At 39.5% G+C, this 27,155-nt stretch overlaps 1 protein-coding gene across 5 annotated transcripts in view; it reads left to right on the top strand.

Annotated features, from left to right (window-relative positions):
- The window catches only part of CDON (cell adhesion associated, oncogene regulated), a 107,340-nt gene that overhangs the window by 59,715 nt on the left and 20,470 nt on the right, over positions 1–27,155 (top strand). For all 5 annotated transcript variants that reach the window (XM_032167849.2, XM_032167847.2, XM_058446292.1 and 2 more), the window contains 8 exons: positions 1,968–2,099; positions 6,717–6,920; positions 9,058–9,239; positions 9,721–9,826; positions 14,303–14,425; positions 19,963–20,184; positions 22,578–22,858; positions 25,548–25,627. In XM_032167849.2, the coding sequence (XP_032023740.1) occupies positions 1,968–2,099; positions 6,717–6,920; positions 9,058–9,239; positions 9,721–9,826; positions 14,303–14,425; positions 19,963–20,184; positions 22,578–22,858; positions 25,548–25,627 (1,330 nt within the window). The remainder of the gene's footprint in view (positions 1–1,967; positions 2,100–6,716; positions 6,921–9,057; positions 9,240–9,720; positions 9,827–14,302; positions 14,426–19,962; positions 20,185–22,577; positions 22,859–25,547; positions 25,628–27,155) is intronic.

Genomic DNA, 27,155 nt, shown 5'->3' with positions numbered 1-27,155 from the left:
TGCTCTGTCACACAGGCTGGAGTGCAGTAGCACAATCTCGGCTCACTGCAACCTCCGCCTCCTAGGTTCAAGCAGTTCTCCGGCCTCAGCCTCCCAAGTAGCTGTGACTACAGGCGTGTGCCACCATGCCCAGCTAATTTTTCATATTTTTAGTAGAGACGGGGTTTCACAGTGTTAGCCAGGATGGTCTCGATCTCCTGACCTCGTGATCCGCCCACCTCAGCCTCCCAAAGTGCTGGGATTATAGGCGTGAGCCACTGTGTCCAACCAGAATTCTTTTGGATAGTAGAAATTCCTATATATAAATTCACTAAACGACCCTATTATAGCCTCCCCCTTCCATTTTGGGGTCACATTTACGTGGTTGTATTGTCCTATTCTATAGAATATTCCACAGATGTTTTTGAAAGCTTATGTTATACAAGGCAATGAGGATAGATGATATAGGGAAAATGAAGATGGTCAAGATGAGATCCATCCCGACAGAGCTTACACTTTGATAAGAAAGCTAAGATGTGTAACTTAATACCAACTACAAGACCGTATTCAGTTCAGCTAGTATTTATTGAATGCCTTTTACATGTCAGGCAAGAGGCAAAATAGACAAAACTTATGGCCTCACAGAGCTTCCATTCTAGTTGAGAGAGACTTATACGTAAGTTATAAGTACATTAGAAGGTGTTAACAGAGATATAAGTTAGGGGGTGGATACAGGAAGTATATGGGGTAGGAGTTGTTAACAGTTTAAGCAGGCAGCCAGAAAAGTCCCCAACGAGCAGTCGACATCAGAGCAGAGACACGAAGGAGGGGAAGCAGAAAGCCATGTGTCTCTCTAGAGAAAGAACATTCCCAGCAGAGATAGCAAGTGCCAGGGCCCAAGGCTGGGTGTGCATGGTGTTCACTAGGAGCACAAGGGGGCTGCTGTGATGGGAGCAACGTGGGTGAGGAGGCTGTAGGGGAGAGATGCCAGGGAACAACGGGGTGTCCACATCACACAGCACACCATCCACCTTGGGAGGACTTTGACTTTACCTCTGAGTGAGCTGAGAAGAGCTGGAGCATTCGAGCTGGCTGGAGTCTGGATAGAGTGGAGGTGGGTAGGATTGTAGGCAAAGAGACCAGAATATGCCAAGTACCACAGGAGATTTCCAAGGACAGTGCTGGGGAAGCACAAAGGAAGGATATTCTTTCTGCAGGGCAGCTTGTGAGAGAAGGCTTGATAAAAAAAGATGTCATCGTGGCTTGGCTGTAAATGAACAAAGAGACTTTGGTGGGTAGGGAAGGGAACTGGATGGAAGAGTATTTTAGTATGGCACTGTAACGAAAAGGAGGTATGAAGATTGAGAAGAAACCAACTAGTGGCTTTTGAAAAAGACCCTTTCATCTAATTACTAAGTCTGGCCAGAAAAATAATGAGTACTTTCTATTTTAAATGTATCTTGAGTTAATTTTCATAATCAGTCATTAGGTGTTCATGGAGTCTGACCTATAAATACTGAGTAATCGTGCATTTCAGGTTTTAACAAATCACTCAGTTTCACTTTTTGCCTCTTGAAATATTAAAAGGATGTGACACTTTTCCTTAGAAAACTTAGCAGAAGCTCTTTAATGGTGAGTTTTATGGCTTAGAATTAAGAAATATATACAGTAAAATGAAAAATGGACTAATAGTTTGAACACTTAGTCATTTGGCTTTTTCACCTTTTTTTTTTTGCATTTGTAAAGTTAACATGAAGGAAGACATATTTTAGCTTTACTTTAAAGATACTAGAAAAAGACAAAGTAATTTTTGGTCAGTTCCTCAGATCAGCTAAGTATTTATGAAGTAGGTCTTACATTTAGATGCTGTGGCAGATAAATTCATAAATTTATAACCACATACCAGGTAAGTTTCACAGTACTCTTTTTTTTCCCACTTTACATACATGTAAGCTTATGTTACTGTATATGTTGATTTACCTTTCTAGAAAAAACAGCATCATCAAAAAACACCCAGGCATCCTCTCCACCCGTGGGCATCCCTAAGTATCCTATTGTTTCAGAGGCTGCAAACAACAATTTTGGAGTGGTACTTACAGATTCCTCTAGGCACAGTGGAGGTAAAAAGAAGAATATTTTATTGTTTCTTTACAAATGTAACTGAGCTGCTTCAGATTTGGGGAGGTGGGGTGGAATAGGGTGTTTGTTTATTTTCATGTCTTACCATACAGGTCTTTTAGGTTCTATTTCAACCATTTTAATGTCCTATATTTAAACTTTGGCATCTCAGTGTCATGATTAGTACTTAACTTTATTAACTTTGACTCAAAATATTCTGGTACTAAGTTTTTTTTTTGTTTTTTTTTGAGACGGAGTCTTGCTCTGTCACCCAGGCTGGAGTGCAGTGGCCCGATCTCGGCTCACTGCAAGCTCCGCCTCCCAGGTTCACGCCATTCTCCTGCCTCAGCCTCTCCCAGTAGCTGGGACTACAGGCGCCCGCCACCATGCCCGGCTAATTTTTTGTATTTTTAGTAGAGACAGGGTTTCACCGTGGTCTCGATCTCCTGACCTCGTGATCTGCCCACCTTGGCCTCCCAAAGTGCTGGGATTACAAGCATGAACCACCGCGCCCGGCCTAAGTTTTTAGAACTCAAGAAAGGAGTTTTGTGGCTAGGCATTGTGGGAGGCTGAGTGGGCAGATCACTTGAGACTAGGAGTTTGAGACTAGCCTGGGCAACATAGGGGGAGACCCTGTCTCTACTAAAAATTCAAAAAAATTAGCCGGGTTTGGTGGCACACACCTGTAGTCCCAGCTACTCCGGAGGCCAAGGTGGGAGGATCGCTTGAGCCTGGGAGGAAGCTGTTGCAGTGAGCTGAGATCGCACCACTGCACACCAGCCTGGATAACAGAGTGAGACCTGGTCTCAGAAAAAAAAAAAAAAAAAAGAAAGGAGTTTTCTGGTACGAGAAGGAAATTTATATTTTGAACTCTGAAAATCTCACTGTTCATGTGTGTGACGCATCAAAATGTATAGTGGTACCTGTGGTAAGTTATTTTACTGAAGGATTACATGTTACATTCACTTTTTTTTTTTTTTTTGCTATATCTAGTTAATCTTACGGTTTTTAAAGGTCTTAGCTGTATAATTTTCAAAAGACTTTTTTAGTATTTAAATTTCATACTTATATGAGCTCTACACTTATAGCCAGGTGTGCTTTTTGTGATTGTCCTAAAATGTCAGGACAACTAGGGAAGACTTAAAATTTCATTGCTAAGCTCTAAGAATTTTCAGACTTCTCTTCCATATTTTTACAGTTTTCCATGAATGGATGTCAGACAAAAGCAGGTTATAACACTTTGAACTCCCTCCGGGGCACCTCTGTATCTTCAGTATCATGAATCTCTTTTACTTGAGTGCTCTTATCTCTGAGGCACGTTTCAGCTGCCTTAAGCAGATTACGTATATGAGTATTAATTTCATGTGAATAAAAGTAATGTCTGAAAAACAAAAACCTTACCATTTATTTTACACATTCTCTGGCAGATACTGTATGAAATGCTGGAACAGCAAAGATAAAATAATCCTTGCCTTTAAGAAGTTTACAATATGAGCCTAGCATGGTGGTGCACAGTGGCTCATGCCTGTAATGCTAGTGCTTTGGGAGGCTGAGACAGAAGGATCGCCTGAGTCCAGGAGTTTGAGAACTGCTGGGGCAACATAGTGAGACCTGATCTCTACAAAAAATTTAAAAAGTAGCCATGTGTGGTGGGGTGCACCCGTAGTCCTAGCTACTCAGGAGGCTGAGGCAGGCAGATCGCTTGATCCCAGGAATTTGAGGCTGCAGTGAGCTATGATTGTTCCGCTGCACTTCAGTCTGGGTGACAGAGTGAGATCCTGTTTCAATTTTTTTTTTTTAAATTACAGTATAGTGGATGATATAGATAGCTAAACCCATAACAATATGTGGATAATGTAGACAAACTAATAACAATTTTGATTGCTTATGCTCGAGATCATACCCTTGGTGTTATGGGTTCACGAGAAATATCTAAGTCAGTCACTCAATGTAGACAAGGGTGAGTAGATAAGAGAGGCTTCTCTGCATCGTAAGCTAAGCTTCAAAGGACAAGGACGATACAGACAGATGAAACAGGAAAAGAGTTTCTAGCAAAGACAGCTCGACAAGTGGCTGACATTCTATTTTGTTTAGAGATTGAGAGGTTAGAGATTTTTTTTAGTGTGACTGGTTACTGTGGGGAATGATGCTATAGTGGGCAGGCAGGTAGGTGCCTTGTGTGATACGCTTCAAAGTTGAATCTTTCCTTGAAAGCTATAATGAACCCTAAAGGATTTTAGAGAAGGAGAAGGGAGGAATAGCAAAAGAAAAGGCTAGAGAAATAAGGGGAGTGACAGTGTGGATGGAGGAGGGGGAAGACCTGTATGAGAGATTAGGGACTGGAATCCACCCTGAATGAGAAGGAGAAAGATGATAGATTGGGTGTGGGTGCCAGAAGACCATTTACCAAGATAAGTAATAAGAGTTTTTAGGTGAAGATTATGGATTCAGTTTTGGAAATCATGAGTTTGGAGTTGTCCAAGAAGAGATAACCGCAAGAAAAGATTTATTTAATATTCATAACAACCTAATGAGGAACAGATTTCCACGTCTGTTTTACAGATTAGGAAACTGACACATGAGGAAGTTATGCACGATGCCTCAGATCATCCGGAAATTGGAGGAACTGCTTGCTCTCCAAGTCCGTTTCTAACTCCAAGTGCTGTCTGTCTTTTATACCTTGTTAACAGTCACATGCTATTTCTTTTAGATATTGAAGATATTATTTTCTGTGGAGACATCTTCTCCAATAACTTTCTTTTTCCTATTTGATCTGTGGTGTTTGGAGAGTTTTGATTTCAGACGAGTCAACATAAGGAAGTTGTATGGTTTTTCTAGTATTAAAAAAGAGTCACTAACCATACTATTCATTCTGTTTTCATTGCTTTCTAACTTGAAAGGAATACAGTAAGTATCACTCAGCATTGCCTGCTTTGAATATATTCCTCTTTTATCCCTTAAGCAATTTGTTTTTTTTTAAATGCTACAGTTTTCTCCATACAAATACCACATTCAACTTTATTTTCTTCTTTCTTATGTATTTGTATGGTGGGTTGAAGACATGTTGAGGTGGAAAGGTGCTGCTCAGTTGAGGAGCATGGCATAGGTTAGAGATGGGGCTCCCTAGTGGCTTTCTCAAAGTAACTAGTGTCACCATGGCCCAGAGTTGGCCCTCCACATTCCAGCTCTAGAAACTTGATTGTCAGCATGCCAAAAGATCACTGGTCTCTCAAAAACCGGCTCGTGTCTATACAGTTCACAGACGATCAAGGCAAACCAGAATGGCAATTACAAGTTTGCAATGTCACTGTCATACAGACCAGATTATTTCTGTCAGCATTCTTTCCTTGTAGGAACCAAGTGGAAAGCCAGTTACAACCACAAGATTGCTTGTTGTGTTAGTCTGTTTGTGTTGCTATAAAGGAATACCTGGGGCTGGGTAATTTATAAAGAAAAGAGGTTTACTTGGCTCACGGTTCTGAAGGCTATGCATGCATGGCACCAGCATCACTGGCTTCTGGTGAGGCCTCAGGTTACAGTCATGGTGGGAGATGAAGCGAGAGAGCAGGCACATCACAGGGTGGGAAAGGAAGCAAGAGTGACGCCACATGCTTTTAAATCACCGGCTCTCGTGTGAATCAACAGAGCGAGAACTCGCTTACTACCATGCGGAGGGCACCAGGCCATCATGAGGGAACCACCCCCACAACACAGACACCTCCCACCAGGCCCCACCTCCAACATTGGGGATCACTTTTCAACATGAGATTTGGAGGGAATAAGTGTCCAAGCCATATCACTTGGTCATCAAGAAGAGTTAGATACATGGTTTCAATGGCTGATGAGCTTACTCCTCATGTTTTCACCTCCTGCAGAGTCTAGACCATCTACCTTGTGTGTTAGAGCATCCACTTTCCTTGGCAGTGCTAACTGAAAACTGCTAGACCCTAGCTCCCTGACCCCCTTTTCTACATGTTCACATGGATCATGTTTTCTGCTAGCACTTTTATTTAACGACATATCCTGTCTTCCCGTATTCATCCTGAGCAGCGTTCTGTCTCCCCTTTATTAACAGTATTGATTTTATCAGTCAGATTTTATCTCTATTTGCCACTTATAGTCTGCATTTTGGAGTAACCTTCCTATAGCCTTGAGGTGTATTAAGATAATATGGAATAGTAAATAAGAATTAGTAGATTGCTGAGTGCATTTTGTGTAGCTTGGATAGATGAAGGAAAACATTTAAATAAGATAACACGTAATTATGAAAATTTATTATAAATTTTAACGACAATCAAACTTGAAGCACCAAATAATACTTACATATTATTTTAGCCATGAATCTGAATAGCATGGTCAAAATGATCATACTTGTTAGCTTTCAGTTTTTCAGAGCTAATTATCAAATTTATAGATTATTTTACTTTCTCTTTATTTCCTGTATTCCCATTAGCTTTTCACAGAGGACAGGAAGACTGCTGTAAATGTTATAAACTCTGGCAAAAAGTTTGGTGAAGAACCTTTAATAACACGAAGTTTGGGACTTATCCCTTTAATTTATCTATGTTATTCTTGTCTCTGACATGGTGGGTTATTGAAATGAACGTTTCCGTGTTTAGTTCCAGAGGCACCAGATCGGCCTACCATCTCCACTGCATCAGAGACGTCAGTCTATGTCACTTGGATTCCTCGGGCAAATGGAGGTTCTCCAATCACTGCCTTCAAAGTCGAATATAAACGAATGAGGACCAGCAGTTGGCTGGTGGCAGCTGAAGACATCCCTCCTTCCAAACTTTCAGTGGAAGTTCGTAGTTTAGAACCAGGTAGTAATATTCAAACATTTCCTTTTACCATTGGTGTGAACTTTAGATACATATATTTATATATTTTGAGACAGGGTCTCACTCTGTTGACCCAGGCTGGAGTGCAGTGGCATAATCATGGCTTACCTCAGCCTCCCAAGTAGCTGAGACTACAGGCACTCACCACCGTGCCTGGCTAATTTTTGTGTTTTTTTGTACAGACAGGGTTTTGCCATGTTGCCCAGGCTGGTCTTGAACTCCTGGGCTCATGCAATTTGCCGCCCTCAGTCTCCTACTAAAGTGCCAGGATCACAGGCGTGAGCCATAGCACCTGGCAGATGCATATTTTTAGTAGTCTTATATTTTTTTCTAATTGTTGAAGTATTCACGCTTATTGTATAAAAATGTGAAAATAAAGAAAATATAAAGAAGAGAATAAGTCACCTAAAATCCACCCATTCAGAGATAATCATTGTTTATATTTCGTTGTATTTTTTCTTAGCCATTTTTCTCTCTCTCGTTGTTTTTTTTTGTTGTTTGTTTGTTTTTTGAGATGGAGTCTCCCTCTGTCGCCAGGCTGGAGTGCAATGGTGCGATCTCGGCTCACTGCAACCTCCGCCTCCCGTGTTCAAGCGATTCTCCTGCCTCAGCCTCCTGAGTAGCTGGGATTACAGGCACCTGCCACTACGCCCAGCTAATTTTTGTATTTTTTAGTAGAGATGGGGTTTCACCATGCTAGTCAGGCTGGTCTCAACCTCCTGACCTCAGGTGATCTGCCTGCCTCAGCCTCCCAAAGTGCTGGGATTATAGGCGTGAGCCACCGCAGGACCATGCTGTAAATATTGTTTCATTATCCCATGTTCCCCATATTTTATCATATATGTTTTCCAGTCATTAAAAATTCTTCACAAACTCAACTTTCAGTAGAGATTGACCTTTCATATAAATAAATATACCACAATCCACTTAGCTATTCTTTATTTCCGGGCTTTAGATTATTTCTGTTTATTTACAGTTAGAAATACTGTGATGTACATCTTATGTGTGGGTGTGTTTTGCTGTGACTGAATAAGAGGAAAATTGCTTGTTATTTGACAAAAATTATTTGATCTGATGCTGCATTTCAGCACAGTTGTAATACTCAGTGCTTAGTGTTATGGACATGAGTCAATGATGAACACACGTTTGTTCTTTAAGTTTTGTTTCAGCAGAGGAACCCTCCCCTCCCCACAAGAATCTTGAGGCTATATGAGAGAAATTAAACCATAAAAGACAAAAAGCATAAATAAACTTTCTGTACTTTCATTCGTTTAGGTTTCATGGCAATTTTCTTCTGGACTTTTAAATGTACGTTAGTAGCAAATGCCTGTGGCTGTCAAAACAAGCAACATGCGTAGCATAGGATCATGTAGGTGGAGTTGGGAGAAGCATCAGTTTTAAATGTGAGTGAAGCTAAGAAACATTCCGTAGATTGAAAACACTGTTTTCAGAAGCTTAGTAATTATTTTTGAGCTATCAGGAAACTTGTTTTAGGATTTTAATTTATTCTTTTGGTTCAGATTTTCAGAAATTCACAATCCTCAACATTTTTTTAAGTTCTTAGTATCTAATTCAAATAATTCCTTCTACAGTAGTTAAATCTGCTCCCTCTTACCCTGTTAGCAGTGAAACCAGAGTGACATCTGCAGCCATCCACACAGCGCCTCTTTATGAGTGTATTCACCGTATTAAACCGTGCTTCAGTTGTTTCTTTTAAAGTGAAAAGAACCTAGTTTTGGGGACAGATAGTTCAACTCATACTGCTATTGATGGGTATGACTTAGAACAGGATGGTGAAAAGAGCAAATGTCCTCTTTCCTGTTCTCTACCTGCTTCTTCCCTGAGATGTCATTAATCTTTTGCAGCCCTCTTTCTTGGTGACTCCTAAGATGGTCTTGGGATCTTGAACACCATGCATGGAGCAGCCACTCCCCGTTGATTGAGATTGTCAATTGGGTTGAAATCTCTTTACCATACAGGCTTTAGATACTTTATTATAGATAGGTACTTAAGCACAATTGCCATATTTTGACTATTCTGCCTTTAGTTGTCTTATTATAGCTTTTCTTAGTTATGTTTTTTGTTGTTGTTGTTTGTTTGTTTTTGTTTTCCCTCAAAGGTTCAACATACAAATTTAGGGTCATTGCCATCAACCATTATGGTGAGAGTTTTCGGAGTTCAGCATCTCGTCCTTATCAGGTGGCTGGGTTCCCCAATCGCTTTTCCAACCGTCCAATAACTGGACCTCACATTGCATACACAGAGGCTGTCAGCGATACTCAAATCATGCTAAAGTGGACGGTCAGTAAACATCTTCTGGAATGAGATTTTGTGGTTTGGTCATGTTAACAATCAATTTAATATTCTCACGACACAATACAGTAAACAGCAAATTTTGAACTTTTAATTGAGGGGAAGTGCAAGGGCACCAATATTTGTCTAAATAAGAGCACGTATTTTGAGGAGGGGCAGGGTTAAAAGGAAAATTATTGTTTCCTCGGCTCTTATCCAAATGTTGTTAACTTAATTGCTGTCGTGATTCATTTTGAACCAAATGTGCTTTTATGCTTTTGAACCCAGGGAAATGTACTGCCTTATTTCTGTTTAACCTTGCAATAAGCTAAATGCTTTTAATACCTTTGAAGTAAATTAAAAATGGCCATTATTAGTATGTTTGCAAAATGAAACTAGAAAAATGTGACCAAGTAGATAAAGAAACCTTAATGAATGAGAAGGTTACATTTATTTTTCTCTTTGACAAGTCTTTGCTTCTTTTTTTTAGTACATTCCATCAAGTAACAATAACACTCCCATTCAAGGATTTTATATCTATTACCGACCAACAGATAGTGACAATGACAGTGATTACAAGAGGGATGTTGTAGAAGGTAAGTCCCCCTGGCACACTGGAGTCCCTGTAAAGGAGCTTTGGAGAAAGAAGGTTTATGAATATAAAATGCATCATCCCAAGTTAAGACAGTACAAAATGGAATGGTGTATGTGTTACTGCTGTTGAATTTGTCCCAAAGAAAGCCACCTTTTCCCATTTAATATATGCAGCACCTTATATTCTGGTTGCAGAAACTTGTACAAACATTTGGGGGAAATATGATTAATCAGTAGTAGTTCATTTGAAAGAAAATTTTGATTTGTTTCATTTAAATGAACAGTGACCTGAGTATAAAAAGCCATTATAATGTTTAGCTACTTTAAAAAAATACCTCACTCATTTTCACTGGAGTCTGTCCTAGAAAGATCACGTCTTAAGCATCTTGCTCACTTGTAGAGATGCTGAGAAATTGGGATGCATGTAGAAAAGAAAGAAAATGGCTAAGATGGTGAAGGGTGTTGAAACTGCTTTTTTTACTGCATTTAAATAGAATCCACAATTTTGCCTACGGCCTGAAGGCCCCCCCTGACCTGGCTGGCCCCTGCCTGCACCACGTCTCTTGCATCTCTCCCTTTCTGGCCCTTCTTTCAGTTTCCTTGTGTGCACCGAGACATTTTTGCCTCAGGACCTCGGCACAGGGTAGTTCCTGTTGCCTTTACCTAGTTATGTGCACAGAAAAATTGTCCCACTTTTCAAAATGTTTGACAGTCAAGTTACGCGGAGTCAAATCTTCCCCGTAACTTCCCCTCGGGTGTCTTCCTCTCATTTGCATGAGAGGGTACCTTGCTGTAGTTTCTAACCATACCCTTTATGTTTATTTCATAGCAGTTACCAAAGTTTAAGTACATGGTTTTGCGTGTGCGTGTGTGTGTGTTTGAGAGACAGAGACTGTGTGCGTGTTTGAAACCATTTCCTTAAAGTCTGTCTCCTCTACTAGATGTTAACTCCCTTGTGAGCATAGGACCTTTTTTCCCACTGCTATGTCTCCAGCCCCTACAGTGGTGAGGTGGCCAGTATTGAATTCATGTATGAATGGAGTCCACAAAGAACAAGGGAATCTCTAACGATATTCAGGTTGAAAAAGACTAGCAGAAGCAACATGATAGCTGCCTTCAGATATTTAAGGACTGTTATGCGGAAGAGGAGCTGAGTCAATTGGGGGAGGGGAGGTTGCAAGAAAGCAGTGTAAGAAAGAACTTTCTAACAGCATTTCTAACATAGGTTCCCCCACAAAGTCGTAGACTCCTTAATGTTGGAAGTGCGCAATAGAAGCTGAATGCCCACTTCTCAGTGGTATCTTGGAAGGGATTCTTGCTTTGAGAGGAAGGCTTTTTCCAAGGTCTTTTTTTCACTCCAAGATTCTGATTCTTTGAAATAAGAAATGTCCTAGTGAATTATGTCAGAAAATTGCCATAGGCCAAGATTATTTTCCATATGACTTCTTGACATCAAATACTGCATATAGTTTGTGTTATAATAAATTACATTATGCTGTATCACATTTCTTAAAATATTGTAGCAGTCCTTTTCATATTTATCCAGTGGAATGACTTTTGTAATATAATGAGAAATTTATGACCCAATTTTTAATGCCCGGCACTTAGTAGGTGCTCAGTAAATATTTTTTGAATGAGGGAATGATTGTTTCTTTTCTGCCATAACTTTTAGTGCCAAAACTATTCTGTGCTCTTAGGACTCACGATAGTAGCTGTCTTGTGGGAAAGCAGAGCCTGGAAGGGGCATGAGGGGATGTTTGGGGTGGGGGGCTTTCCTGTGTTCTCTTTGTTGACTTAGGTACAGATACCATGAGCATGTCCAGTTTGTGAACATTCATTGAGCTGTACAGTTATGTGGACTTTTCTGTGTGCATACTTTACACCAGTGAAAAGGCTATTTTAAAAAAGAAATGGAAGGATAATATTTAGATTGCTGCAAAAGTAAAAAGTAATTGTGGTCTTTGCCATTACTTTTAATGACAAAGACCGCAGTTACTTTTGCACCAATCTAATAGTGATTGTCCTCCATTTTGGGCCTGTCTAGGTCTTCCTTTTATTTCACTGGGTTTAGGGCCGTGGGGATGTCCGAATTTTATTTTAAGAATTTTTTGACAGAAGCTAAATATTTGCCATAGAATAGTTCTAAACAAGACATGTAAATAAAATGAGTATCTGTCTTTGTCTCTCTGTTTTTCTCTCTCTCATCATCATCACCCTTCTTGGTTCTATCCACTAATAAACAGTTTTAAAACTATATTCTCTAGTCAAATCTTTGAGCTTTTACAAACTTCTGTAAATGCATATTGAGCATGGAAGTTGGAAATTAAGAAGCTTTTATATCTAGTAGTAGTGTCTGCAAATGTGAGTTTTGCCTTAGGTTCACAGAGCACTTGTTTATAAATGTAATATACTGAGCAGTTAGATGTTTAAGTGGACTTCACTATGCTGTGTAATTTGCTTATTCTATATTTTCACGTTTATGCATTTGAAATTCTTTTTGTAGCAGTTGGAAACTATTGGTCTGTTCTCCAAAACGCAGGAACAAAAGTATTCATCCTTTGTACTTAAAGTTTTTTTTTTTAAGTTTTAGATTACTTCTGTAAATCGACCCAAAATTTAAACTTTTGAAAACAAAATTAAAAGTCAAATTGTAAAAGAGTACAGTAAGAGAAGGACAATTAAGCTATCCTGTTTTCTGAATTAGGTTCCACATTTAGATAAACTATAAATGTTTCCAACACACCAGTGTTTTGGTGTTGAATATTTTTATCTTCTAAAGTTAATTCCAAGTAAAATATCAGTCATTCTGATCTTTAAGTCTGTGCTTTGGTTTCTCTCTGAGGTAAATCCTTACCTTTTCTAAAATATCCTTTGGGAAAATAATTGCCTATTAATCAAAGAATATGTGCTGGTTGGTTAGTTTTAAACCTAATGATGTACTTAGTTGTCTTATTCATCAATGATCAGTAAAATTATTTCTCTTTGCTGATATTTCCTATAATTTTAGCCAGTGGAAGAATAACTATAACAATGGAATATTAATCTAACAAGATATGTATCATTTTAACTATTTTTCTCTTCTTAGTAACATATCAGAAGTCTAGTTTAATGCCATTTTTATGAACGCTATGAAAGGAAAACTTCAAATCTAGTGTAGTAATTATTCAAGAGAATGTTTATAGTGTAGGGTGAGTGTAGGGCTGGGTTGGGAAAGACCCAAGGCTATAAAAAAAGAATTTTGGAAAGCCTTTGGATTTTAGAGACAGATCTATTCCATTTTCAACCAGTTTTTGAGTCAACATCTTTTGGGGGTTCCTTTTTACATTTATAAATGGGGCATTGAACTCCTCACTTTTGAGCCTTTCAGAGACAATCCTAAAACAAGCAGATTTTCTTCCTTAGAAAACGTGGGTCTGTACAAGTGAGGGTTTTGTACTGTTGACCTGAAAAGAGGCTTGTACTTCCAGATTGAAATATTTTTGTCTGTATTCAGTTAGAAAGGAGTCTGGTGATATTGGTCCTGTCAGCCAAATAGATTTAACTTGCATGTGTGGTTTTGTTTTGCTTTTTTTCTCCCCCTTTAATTAATTCTTAAATCAGTTGGGGGTGTACTTGAGTTTCTAAGAAACAGTGGAGACAGTCTGAAGAAATGTTTTCCACAAGCGATTAAGGGTGCTTGAAGAGTTAATTTAATCTGGCAAAAGTGTCCCTGCTTATGAAAGATTGTCACAGGTCCATGGAAGTCAACATGAAGAGTGATTTCTACTGGAGTGTTCAGTTTAGGAGTGTTTCTAAATGAAATGTTGGCTGTGTGCCACGGATAACAGAATCATCTACTAGGGATACTTGTGTGGTTTGGAGATCTTGACTCAAAAGAAAAGCAGGAGTGGGTGTGGCGGCCGAGAGTTTCCCAGAGTAGATTTTGCTTTTTGGTGATTCTCAGCAGTTTATTCAGGCATTTGGTCATATGTCAGTTCATGTTGCATCCATGAAAATGGAATTGAGAGCTTTGCTAAGGCCATTCTTGTAACTGGTCAGTTGCTCTGGGTAGTGTACCATTTGCTGGTCCCGAATGTCCTGTTGCTTTTTGGTGGGGGAACATAGTAGATTGACTTGCTGGGTTAAGATAGGGATGAAGGGACTTGGGGTTTCTTTCCTATGCGTAAAATTAACATGTATTTTGTGAAAGACCCCCCACTAATTATTTTTAGTGAAACAAGTATTATTGCCAACACACAGATATAGTTTTAAGTCAGTCAGTTTATCTCCTCTCTTTACCTTTTTTTATACCATGTAATAGAAATGCTGTTTATCTGTGGTGCATTAGTCAGATACTTACTGTTAAGTACATTTTTATTGCACAAACTACTAGATGGTGGTGGATGCTGCTCCAGCCTCATCCTGAAAACATTAACTAATTATATTGACATTATCATTTAGGCTGTATGATGTGTAAAGCCTTTTATTTTTCCTTTTAGGTTCAAAGCAGTGGCACATGATTGGCCACCTGCAGCCAGAAACCTCCTATGACATTAAAATGCAGTGCTTCAATGAAGGGGGAGAAAGTGAATTTAGCAATGTGATGATCTGCGAGACTAAAGGTAGGAGAATTTTTGCTTTACCTTGGACAGTGATAGAATTCCAACCCTGGATGACTGCTTCTGACTACTGATATATTCTGGGTTTTGTTTTGTCTTGTTTTGAGACACGGTCTCACTTTGTCGCCCAGGCTGGAGTGCAGTGGTACAATCTCAGCTCGCTGCAACCTCCACCTCCTGGGTTCAAGTGATTCTCCTGACTCAGCCTCTGGAGTAGCTGGGACTACAGGTGTGCACCACCACGCCTGGCTAATTTTTGTGATTTTAGTAGAGATGGGGTTTCACTATGTTGGCCAAGCTGGTCTCGAACTCCTGGCCTCAGGTGATCTACCCACCTGGGCTTCCCAAAGTGCTAGGATTACAGGCATGAGCCACCATGCCTGGACATGACTATTGATATATTTGCCTAAGGAAATTTCTGCTTTGGACCATTTTCTAGGTGCATACACTTAGACTGTCCCGACAAATGTATCACATGTGGGCTAGAATACTTGTCTAAAAAATAGTTTACATAATCATTAATCTTGTTCATTAATTTATGTGTGACTCTAAGTAAATCACCTCCCTTCCTTTTATTTTTATTTTATTTTTTTTAGAGACGTCATCTCACTGTGTTGCCCAGGCTGGTCATGAACCCTTCCCTTTTTCTTTACAAAGATATTAGAAATATTTGTTGACTACTTTCTAGATTGCTGTGAGAATGAGAATACTAACAAAAGTTTAAGAATATTAAGGAGAAGTGCAATGTATGTTTAAGGTGGTTTCTTGAATGACAGATATGTAACTTCTATCTACTTGTTTAATTAAGTGTAGTAAAGTTTAGAATTAGCAGTTGCTAATTCTAAATTGAACATTCTCAACTCTGCCTACATAGGTAGATTCACTGTCAAATGTTGCCGTCTTTAAGAAGAGAAGACACCACAGGGGAACAATAGAAATAGCTCATGTAGATGTTTACGAGCAAAACCACTCATCCACAGTCTCAGTTAATCTTCACAACAACTTTGAGGATACTGTCAACTGCAAGGAACACGAAAATCTCCTCTCAGTAGGCTTCAACAGTGAGGAAATATGTTATCCCAAAAATAAGCAGCCCAGAAGTAGGTAACTAACTCCAACGTTGTTAATTCAGGAGGCTGAGACAGGAGAATCGCTTGAGCCTGGGAGGTACAGGTTGCAGTGAGCCGAGATCGGGCCACCGCTCTCCAGTCTGGGCGAGAGAGTGAGACCTTGTCTCAAAAAAAAAAAAAAAAAAAGTTCATTTTTTTTCTGTCTTTCCTGTTTGTCGTGTTCCCATTGCCAGCTTGGCCCTAAGACTAGCACTGCTGATAGCTCGCCACAGTTCTGGGTGTCACCTTTAAAGTGTTATAATATCTGACAGTGTCATTTTCAGGAACAAGGAAAATTTCCCCCAAAGTCCTCTACTAGATCTTCCCACAAGTCTCAGCCACAATTCAGCCCCACACAGCCCCTAAACCATTGACCAGATTTATCCCAGAGTTCTGTGGGGTTGAGGTAGACACCCAAACAAAATTGGAGCTCTCATAACATGGTAAAGAAGGCTGTTGAGTGAGCTGGGCAGCCGTCAGGGTCTCTACAGGTGATCTTATTATTCCTTTTTAAAAATGAGGACATGAAAAAGTACATTTTTAGAAAATGAGGAAATGGAGGCTCCAAAAGATTGAATGATAAGCCAAGGCTTAGTTCCAGCTTTTAAATTCTAAACCATGTGTGTTTCTGCTGCAATACACACATCTTAAGTCCATATTTAAACATATATCCACATACATTTAGACTTACCTTGAATTTCATTTGTTTAGCATATATTTGAGTGCCTTTTTGTACCAGACACTGTGATGTGTTCATGGGATACTTGGAGTAAAGTTAAATAAAAATGAAATTTATCATCTCTGTCCCCAGGACATTTAAGAATCTAGCCAGACAAAACATAAAACATTATAGCTGTTGTTTATAATAGTATAATAGTATAGCTGTGATTACAATAGTATACCTCATTTTCTGACATCAGTAGGGAATGAAAAGGTTCTACCTACAGACTTTCAGGTCAGTGGAAAACAAAAAACTTCTTTGAAATGTTAACTATTCATGTTGAATGACTTTTATGTAATTATGTATTACATCATTCCCAGCCTGTTTAGATGGAAGATCTCATGTGTACTTCAACCTTTAAAAAATGACTGTAGGTTCTTGTGAACAATGATGGTTTTATCTTGAGTAACTGAGGAAGGTTTTCAGGGATGACAGAGGCGCTGAAGCCTGGCCATTTTCACTTCCCACCGAAGATCAGAGACTGCTGTGATGTTTCTTTTAGTTCTTTGGCTTCTCTTTATGTTTTTCATCTCACCTTTCTTATTTCAGGCTGTTAGCTGTCTCTTCCTATCAGTGTTAATGGATCTCACTCACCCTTCAATGCAAGCCATCTGTCCTCAGTTTTTAACTTTAGCAAGGGGTTAGAAACCAGATCATGAAGCTTGGTAGAATTACAAATGAATTAAGAGTAAATAAAGAGTGATCAAACCTGACGGACTTCCCTATGAGTAATCATGATCTTTAATATATGATACGAACATCCATTGTGCCTCAGAAACTCTTTTGTTTTCTTTAGGGTTGACCAGGACATAGAATTGCATAATCTAACATACCACCTCAAGTAGAAGTTTCCTTTCGCATCTCTGCCAAGTATTCATCCAGCCTTCAATAAGAGAGAACACCTTCTCTTGAAAGATGACTTCTTTTCTCATTCCCAGCTCTGTTTTGTGTGGTTGATGCTGCTAGAAAATTGAACCCCAAGTTAATGTTGTTTGTTGAATAAATTTTTAATTTGTTGTTTTTTTTTGAGATGGAGTCTCACTTTGTCATCCAGGCTGGAGTGCAGTGGTGCAATCTCGGCTCACTGCAATCTCTGCCTCCCGGGTTCAAGTTATTCTCCTGCCTCAGCCTCCCGAGTAGCTGGGACTACAGGCACGTGCCATCAAGCCTGGCTAATTTTTTGTATTTTTGGTAGAGATGGGGTTTCACCATGTTAGCCAGGATGGTCTCAATCTCCTGACCTCGTTATCCGCCCAGCTTCGCCTCCCAAAGTGCTGGGACTACAGGCGTGAGCCACTGCACCCAGCCGAGTAGATTTTTATTTTTAATTTTCTTTCCTGGTTTTTCCTCTTGTTTTTTTTTTAAATTATACTTTTACGTTCTAGGGTACATGTGCGCAACGTGCAGGTTCGTTCCATACGTATACATGTGCCGTGTTGGTTTGCTATACCCATTAACTCATCATTCCTAATGCTATCCCTCCCCTATCCCCCCACCCCCTGACAGGCCCCAGTGTGTGACGTTCCCCGCCCTGTGTCTGAGGCTTCTCATTGTTCAATTCCCACCTATGAGTGAGAACATGCAGTATCTGGTTTTGCTCAGAATTATGGTTTCCAGCTTCGTGCATGTCGCTACAAAGGACATGAACTCATCCTTTTTTATGGCTGCATAGTATTCCATGGTGTATATGTGCCACATTTTCTTAATCCAGTCTATCATTAATGGACATTTGGGTCAGTTCCAAGTCTTTGCTATTGTGAATAGTGCCGCAATAAACATACATGTGCATGTGTCTTTATAGTAGAGTGATTTATAATCCTTTGGGTATATACCCATAATGGGATGGCTGGGTCAAATGGTATTGCTGTTTCTAGATCCTTGAGGAATCGCCACACTGACTTCCACAATGGTTGAACTAATTTACACTTCCACCAACAGTGTAAGAGCATTCCTATTTCTCCACATCCTCTCCAGCACCTGTTGTTTCCTGACTTTTTAATGATCGCCATTCTAACTGGTGTGAGATGGTATCTCATTGTGGTTTTGATTTGCATTTCTTTGATGACCAGAGATGATGAGCATTTTTTTCATGTATCTGTTCAACGAGTAGATTTTTAAAAAGCTACTTTGCTTCTGTGGTTTGTTGGCACCGTAACAGGAAATTCAGTATAATAACCAATAATAACAGCAGAATTGATTGACCACCACTCTGAGCCAGGCTCTAAGTGCTTTACATGGCTTAACTCATTTAGCCTTCATTACCACTAGATAATTGATAGAGCTCTTATTAATATCCCCATTTCAAAATGTAAAAACTGGCCGGGCACGGTGGCTTACGCCTGTAATCCTAGCACTTTGAGAGGCCAAGGTGGGCGGATCACTTGAGGTCATCAGGAGTTTGAGACCAGCCTGGCCAATATGATGAGACCCTGTCTCTACTAAAAATATAAAAAAAATTATCCACGCATGGGGGCACGTGCGTGTAATCCCAGCTACCTGGGAGGCTGAGGCAGGAGAATCGCTGGAACCTGGGAGACGGAGGCTGCAGTGAGCTGAGATCATGCCGTTGCACTCCAGCCTGGGCGACAGGGCAAGACTTTGTCTCAAAAAATAAAAAACAAAAAATAAATAAAAACAGGTTTTGGAGGTAAAAATCATACAGCTAATGATAAGTGGAGGTGAGGTGTAGACATAGGCTGTGTGCTTCCAGAGACTGGCTGCCAACCACTTTGCTCTACTGCTTTTCTGTGACATTTAGAGACTTAAGAACATATGATTTGGGGTTGAGAGAATGAGGTTTGAGTCCCACCTGTTATTAGCTTTCATTATCACTATTACCCAGAATACCGATGAACTGGGTAAAAGTACTACACCTACACGGGCTCCAAAGTCTTTGTTTTTGGAATGCTTAATACTATGTGTGAGGTTTTGGAATGTCATTGGTCTAGCAGTCCAAAGCTGTAACTTCTAATATTGGTAGTGATTTTTATATACATGGTAGAAACATAAAATATGTAATTCTGAGTCTTGTTTAGGCTCAAAATATATCTGACAGAAAGGAGTTTTTGTTCCATCCATAAGTAGAAATACTTTTTTTTTTTTTTTTTTGAGATGGAATCTCGCTCTGTCGCCCAGGTTGAAGTGCAGTGGCGCGATCTCAGCTCACTGCAACCTCCGCCTCCTGGCTTCAAGCAATTCTCCTGCCTCACCCTCCCCAGTAGCTGGGATTATAGGTGCCCGCCACCACGCCTGGCTAATTTTTGTATTTTTAGTAGACACGGGGTTTCACCGTGTTGCTCAGGCTGGTCGCGAACTCCTGAGCTCAGACAGTCTGCTCACCTCGGCCTCCCAAAGTGCTGGGATTACAGGCATGAGCCACCATGCCCGGCCTAAGTGGAAACACTTTTGTTTCAACTCTGGGAGTTTTCTCCAAGTACAGTTAAGCAGATAATCATATAGCAGTTTGGATTAGAGCAGTGCATATGTTCCTCTGCTCTTAGGATCTGTCTAAAGTTTGTGGACTAAAACTTTGGCACATCAGGTTTGTAAACTTTAGAGCCCTCTTTGTGACTCATTGGTGGTCAGATCATCTCAGTAACAAGAGTAAACAGACTGGCTTGCGTTCCTAACCAGACCTCCTTCAGAGAGTAAACCATTCCATGGAGTCTGTATTCACTCTGACATCATGTTTTCCTTTATATTTCAACTAGTGAAACGTGTTCCTGGAGCTTCTGAATATCCTGTCAAAGACTTGAGTACCCCTCCAAATTCTTTGGGAAGTGGAGGAAATGTGGGGCCTGCAACCAACCCTGCCAGAAGCAGTGACATGTTATATCTGATCGTTGGCTGTGTGCTGGGCGTCATGGTCCTCATTCTGATGGTTTTCATTGCAATGTGCCTGTGGAAGAATCGCCAGCAGAATACCATACAAAGTAAGTCACTCATAAGTATTTCCTTCTCTCTTTCTAAAGATGGGTAGACAAATATTGTCAGAATAAATATTGATTTCTAACACTGTTGTGTATTAGTGTCATGGTATGAAACACATTAGATACTGTCATTCAGAGGAGATGACTTTAAAACTGTTCTAGCTGTCAGCCAGAGTAAGTGGAGCATCAAATTAAATTGCCCAGCAGACATAAACACCAAAGCCAAAACTAAGCAGGTCTCTAAGTAAATAGCTGACTTATTGCTGGGAAACTCCAGCTTTGTTGGACCACCAAAGAGGATGCATATTTGAAGCCTGAGCTCTGGAATTGCCGTAGGAACACCTTTACACTGGTACAGAGCTTGTCAACAGAGAATAGAAAAGCCATGACGGAAAGCAGGTAGTGAAAACTTCTCTAAGTCACTGTCACTGAATGACACTTAGCCAATGAGGGTAACGCAGCCCTGTTTCTGTACCTGATGGACTCAAGACTGCTCCAGCGTGGCACCCTCTCCCTGCAGTGTAGCTAGGAGTGTGTGTGCTTGAACATCGATGATGGCCCTGCTTTGAAATAACAGTGAAGTAACCTAGAACCCCCTTTCTCTTTTCTCTTCCTTCAGTTCTCTTCACTTCACTGTCCTGCTTTTCCTATTATCTCAGCTATCATAAAATAGGATAATCAAATCAAGCAGAGAGTTTAGTCTTTGGTGGGAAGAAGTTTTTTAGTTTCCCCTTTGGCTCCAGAGTAAGGAAATGAAAGAAAAGTGAGGGAGGACCTCAGCAGGCACTTCCAGTGGCTGTTAGCCAGTTCTCACGCACGCCCGCCTTTTAGTTACCAGTTCCGGGGGAAGGAAGTACTCTGTTTGTATTGAATGGTGCCTTCCAATAGGGGGAGAGACGGTGGCTGCATCAGGCTGAAAGGGATGGTGATCATTTGATTTTCTAAATGGTTTTAATGCCATCGCCTTTAATTGTGTGAATGCGTGTTGAATCATTAAAAGAGAAGTATTAATCTGGTCGTCCGAGCCATATTAGTCAGATTAAAGTCATCCTACTTTGTGACCTGATAATATGTTTAAAAATGGAAAATTCTCATGGTGGTGTTCATTCAGTCATTTATTCAAAAGATAGTCATCGTCTTCTGTATACCAGGCACTATTGTGGACAGTGGAGATGTAATGGTAAATAAAATAAACATAAACACCACGTCTGCCCTCTCAAAGTGTATAGTTTAGTGGAGACCACAAGCAGGTGTACTGAGATTACATACCTGGGCGAGAGTGCACAGTAATACGGGCAGCTAAGGGAAGGAGGGACACCTAATCCAGCCTTGGCAAGCTCTCCTGCTTTCGAAGAATTTATCCAGACTCCAACAACAAATCTTGTACAGTTTGGACACTCTAGTTTCTAAGAGATATTTTACTTTTTCTAAATATATCTGGTAGATGTGCCTCTGGAAATCAGAGTTTTGAGGCAGTCATTTATATGTTTTTAATAGAAGAAAATAGAAGGCTAGGCGGAGTGGCTCACGCCCGTAATCATAGCACTTTGGGAGGCCAAGGTGGGCGGATCACGAGGTCAGGAGATCGAAACCAGCCTGGCTAGCACAATGAAACGCTGTCTCTACTAAAAGTACAAAAAATTAGCTGGATGTGGTGGCACGCACCAGCTACTTGGGAGGCTGAAGCAGGAGAATTGCTTGAACCTGGGAGGCAGAGGTTGCAGTGAGCCAAGATTGCGCCATTGCACTCCAGCCTGGGCAACAAGAGCGAAACTCCATCTCAAAAAGAAAAAAAAAAAAAAAAGAAAAGAAAATAGAATCGCTTTTTGCCTTTGGTACTCCACACCTTCCAAATTGGCTGTAATGACTAAGGAGCTAAATGAATGATCAGTGACTGTATATACAACTCCATCCTTTTACTTAACAAAGTTGTTTATTGCTACTTGAAATATCCCACCTAAAGCTAGTCTTTTGTTGTCATTTTATGCAGTTTTTTTCAGCACTTTGAAGTATAATATATAGGAGTTTAAGCACTTTTTCCTAGTATTGCCAGTACTCTGATAGTTTCAGCTTGCCCAATATATTCATTCTCTTTTGAGTAATTTCTCCCTAGTTAATTTTTCTTCCCGTTAACAGAATCACAATTAACTCAGAGTTCACAGCTATCTCTACACTCTATGGAAAATAATAGCAGTAACTTTATTAAAGCATGTCTTACAAGTAGGCTTTAAGTGAACATTTTAAAAATGTTTTTATTTTAGTCTATTTGTAGTTTCTTAGGGGTTTTATCTGTAAGACCTTCTCAGCAAGAAGATTGTCCTTTTTAGTGTCTTACTGTGTGTGTGTGTGTGTGTGTGTGTGTGTGTGTGTGTGTCTGTTTTGTTCTCTTTTAACAGAATATGACCCACCAGGATATCTCTACCAAGGATCAGATATTAATGGGCAGATGGTGGAATACACCACTCTCTCAGGAGCAAGTCAGATAAATGGAAGTGTTCATGGAAGCTTCCTAACCAATGGCGGCCTCAGCAGTGGCTATTCCCACCTTCGCCATAAGGTCCCCAACAGAGTCAATGGAATTGTGAATGGGAGCCTAAATGGAGGGCTTTCCTTCGGGCACACCAACTCTCTAACCAGGACACACGTGGATTTTGAACATCCTCATCATCTAGTGAATGTAAGAGACCTAACTATAAATAAAAGCCCCTCTGTCCCTCAGGGTGCCAAGTACCAGAACAGGGACAGCATGCTTGGCTTTGTTCAGTATAGAAACCTCACACGTTTCCTTGAATGGAAACAGCATCGATCACTGGCAGCGCTTTGATCCAGAGTGGTCTTTGTAAGTTGTTTTCTATTGCCAGGTAATAGTTATATTCATCAGTTTAGTTTCATTTTAAAATTATTTAACACTGAAAGTGGAATACCAGCAATGAACAGACTGGAAGTTGTTCTTTAGATGAAATGGAAATACCACTGGACATAGACTAGACCAAATACCTTAAATTTGATTTCTTGAGAGCAGGGTCTTGAAAATGCAAATGCCGAGAAGAGTCAGGCAGATCAGGAAATTGTGGGAGTGAGATGGTAGCGCTGGAGGAGGCGATGGCCACCTGGAGAGCACAGACAGTGTCTTCAGGAAGCAGCCGCAGTTTGACACTTACAGTCGTCATGGGCTGAGGGCCCAGTGTTGCCAAATTTTCTGATTTTTCAAAACCTCTGTAAATCCAAGTGAAATTGACAGATTTTTACATGCTGGCACCTAATTCAAATTTTTGAAAACATACGTAGGCCATGCCAAACATCTCTGCAGGCCACCGGGTTGTGACTTCTGACCTTTCATGGGCTTCTTTTGTTTGTTTTGCCCAATATGTTTTGTTGTTGTGGTTGGTAAGCTTTTTACATTTTACAATGTTAGTATTCTTTAGCCACACAAAGAGTGATAAACCCTTAAGACAGCCTTATATCAGAGATAACTAGTTGATAGCGTTTAATTTTCGAAATGGGAGTAGAATGACTAGCATATTTTAGACTTATGCTGGGGTTCTCTGCACTAGAAAGTTTAATTTATGACATTGTTTGGATGCACATCTCTATTACTTTGGATCAAATAGATAATTTGTTTAATTGATGGAATTAAGCATTCAGTTTTTGTCATTGTTCCGATTACAGATAAATTTACCATGACCCACAATGTGCTACAATTTGACGAAGCTTAGAGGTTTTTTTTTTCCCCATCTTCAGTTTATTAAAGATTTGTTAAAATCTATTTGGAGAACAAAACTAATATATACTCATATTTTAAAGCTGGAAATTGAATGGCTTTTATGTGACCTAGCTTTTGTATGTTGCAGAAGAAATATTAATTTGCTTTAATGCATCTCATTACTAAAAGAGAATCATGATTTCATTATTTCCTGTGGAAAGATACAGCATGTATTCAGACTTTCTAAACTTTTTTGGTCACCATTCCTAGTCCAAGCTACTACCATCTTCCAAGAAAACTGAAGGAGAGAGCATTAACGTTTGAATAGCACACGCTGTTTCCATAAGAAGAAAACATAAGGCCAATGTTTGCTTTAGTGTTTGAACACGGAACCTTGGGTTTTTTGAACAATGAATTTCTATTTAAATAATAGGCGCCCCATTTGGTGTACAATGTCAGAAGTTATCTGTGATTCTAAACTATTCGTTTTCTTACTTTTCTGGGTGGGGGAAATAGAGAAATTTTAACAGTGTTAGTGATCCTAAAAGTCATTGCACTAACTTTTACATATTGAGGGATTCAGAGAATCCCTAACCCACAACATTACCCTGCAGGTTGTGAACTTCATTTTCTGAGCCTTTCAGGTTCGCCCTCAGATGGAATATAGTATAGGGGAGTTCTTTCTCTCGATATGTTCTTAATAATTCCTGTTGCTGGCTGGATCAGAAACACTGAAGGAAATTTTCAGCACTTTTGGTTTGCTTAGATTCTGGCTGCTGTTATGAAATGAATGGAAATGGAAAGTATTCTAGGAAAAACAATTGCCTGAACTTTTCCTAACCTTGAAGGCCTGCTTTGGGTTTGGGTGCAGTGTGACAGCCTCTCCCACCTTTTATCAAATTCAGTTCTGCTGTTTTTCTTCTGAAAGCAGAATTCTGCCTCTGACTATCAGGCTAGTTTAATTTTTAACTTCATTTTTGAAGAACCTTGCTATTTGTCAAGTGAACATTTTACAATGAGGTATGTGTTAATCTGGGCATTTTTCTTAATTGCTGGGCAGTTTCCGCCAAAAGCAACATCCAAATATTAACACACCCCCTCCAAGTCATTGCTGGCTGAAGATCTACTCCATCTGGAAAAATATAGCATGCTTTAAAACTTAGCGTTGTCAAGTGAACAGACCTAATCGAAATAATTACAGGAAAATGAAGATGAGTTTATCATGTGACATCATCTACACAGGTTTTACACCCCGTTTCTCCAACTGGCATCACATGAAATTCTTCCCTGACGGCCGAGAAAGGAAAAATGAATGGAGGCTGTAACGTATAATGTATTTTGAGCCCACTAGATTTGAAGGGAAGCGACTAAACTTTTCCCTTCATTTATTTACCTTTGTCTAGTACAGAAATACGTAGGAAAACATGGCAGTGAAGTTTTTGGAATACAGTTTAATATAGTGTAGAACTCTCATTCACTCCTTTGTGAATATGGGTCAATGATACTCACAATGACGTTGTTCTGGGAGTTAGTTAGAATATACCGTGTGCCCATTTATGGTTGACATGGTTTGTGTGTATTTGTGATTATTTGGTTGCTGGTCTGTGGGCACCTTCAGCATTTCTTCTTCTTTTCTTTTTCTCTGACGCTCCTTCCTGTCCAGGGTGGTGGAACGTACATGGCCGTGCCTCAGATTGACCCTCTGGAGTGTGTTAACTGCCGAAATTGTCGAAATAACAATAGGTATGTTAATAATGTATCTGCACAAGCTGTTGTGAATAAGGCATATGCATCCTTTTATTTTTCCCTTCAGCAAAGGAAGTTCTTGGAATTTTACCTAGGATATAAAGTTCAGGATTTGCAATCTTAAGTTTAAGGCCGTTACTGATTTTTTGCCTCTGCTTTCCAATTTTTATCTTTTTGTGCCTCGGTTTCGTTAGCTATATAGACACAATCTTAAAGGCTCTGTTTGTCACTGAAATATTATTATAAGGCTTCATGTTTTTGAAAATTTTAAATTAGAGTCATTCTCTGTTATAAAGACTTTATCTTTTCTCACCTTTTATTTTCTACTCTATGTTATGGGATGTTATGAGGATGAATGACAGTGTGTCTGAGTGTTGGGGGGAGGGGGGAACCCTCTGTATATAGTAATTTTTTTCATAGTAATATTACTGAAATTTTCCTACCAGATTATCCAGTGTTTTTTTTTTATTCTTAAAATCTTAAGAAAATTAAGTAGCAAACCCTTGCTTTGAATTTTGCGTTTTAATTTTAAAAGTGATATGTACTCACAATATTTCAAACAAGATAGAAATATGTAGAGCAATGTGCATTTAACACATAGGATACTCAACACACTTTCCTACGACCTCTCTCTATATTAATCCCAAAGGATTACCAAGCTTTTTGTTGTATTAATGTTGTTTCAGAAATCTTAGTTTTCTTTTACATAATGATGTTATTGAATTACATGGTGTCAAAAGTCCTTCCTTCTCAGTCCTAAAACTCTACAACCAAAAAGATTATATCATAGTTAGTACATAAAATAACTGGAGTATGGATTGGAGTTTAGATATTTTATTATTGAGATGATGTTTGACCTATATATTTAAAATGGATTAACAGGTTAAGAGTTCTCTCTGGGAGTTATTGAAACCAGAACTTGAAGAAGGATCAGGCCAACCATCAAATTAAAAGTACATTGTTTCAGCCTGTGTTTTGAGAGTTGCAGAACAAAAGCAACAAAGCTTCTTGGAGATTGTTTGTTATCATTTACTTAACCCATTTCAGGGTGTCTGTAAAAGAGCCATCTGCTTATTTTATGTACTAAGGTTTGCTTGTTACGTATTTAAATTCTATATGACCCTGGTTTTGAAAATGTTCATAACATTGAAACCACATTTTTGTCTTGAGCTTTTCATGGACTTTACCATAGTTTGTTAGGCAACATGCTAAAGACCTGGTAAAGATGGTTCATGTACCTGGCGAGTAATCAGATGGATTTGGTTACAAGTGGTCTTGCTTAAAAATTTAATGTGTTTTCTTTTGTGGTTCTTGGTCATCAGCAGATCTGGATTCTCCTGGACAATAGAATGGTATAACGACAGGATCTCTGGTCTAAGAATAAGTAGACCTGGGCTCTGACATAGCTTAAACCTGTGATCTTGTGAAAGTTACATAATGTTTCTGAAGCTATTTCCTTAACTGAAAAGGGGAAAATTGTTCTAGGTAATATAAGATTGCTCCCAACATAATCTGACGGTAGTCT

This window comes from Hylobates moloch, unplaced genomic scaffold (genome assembly GCF_009828535.3).
Source record: "Hylobates moloch isolate HMO894 unplaced genomic scaffold, HMol_V3 SCAFFOLD_11, whole genome shotgun sequence".
Classification (NCBI taxonomy): Eukaryota; Metazoa; Chordata; class Mammalia; order Primates; family Hylobatidae; genus Hylobates; species Hylobates moloch.
Note: the sequence above shows the minus strand (reverse complement) of the source record. Positions and strands in the feature narration are given on the sequence as shown.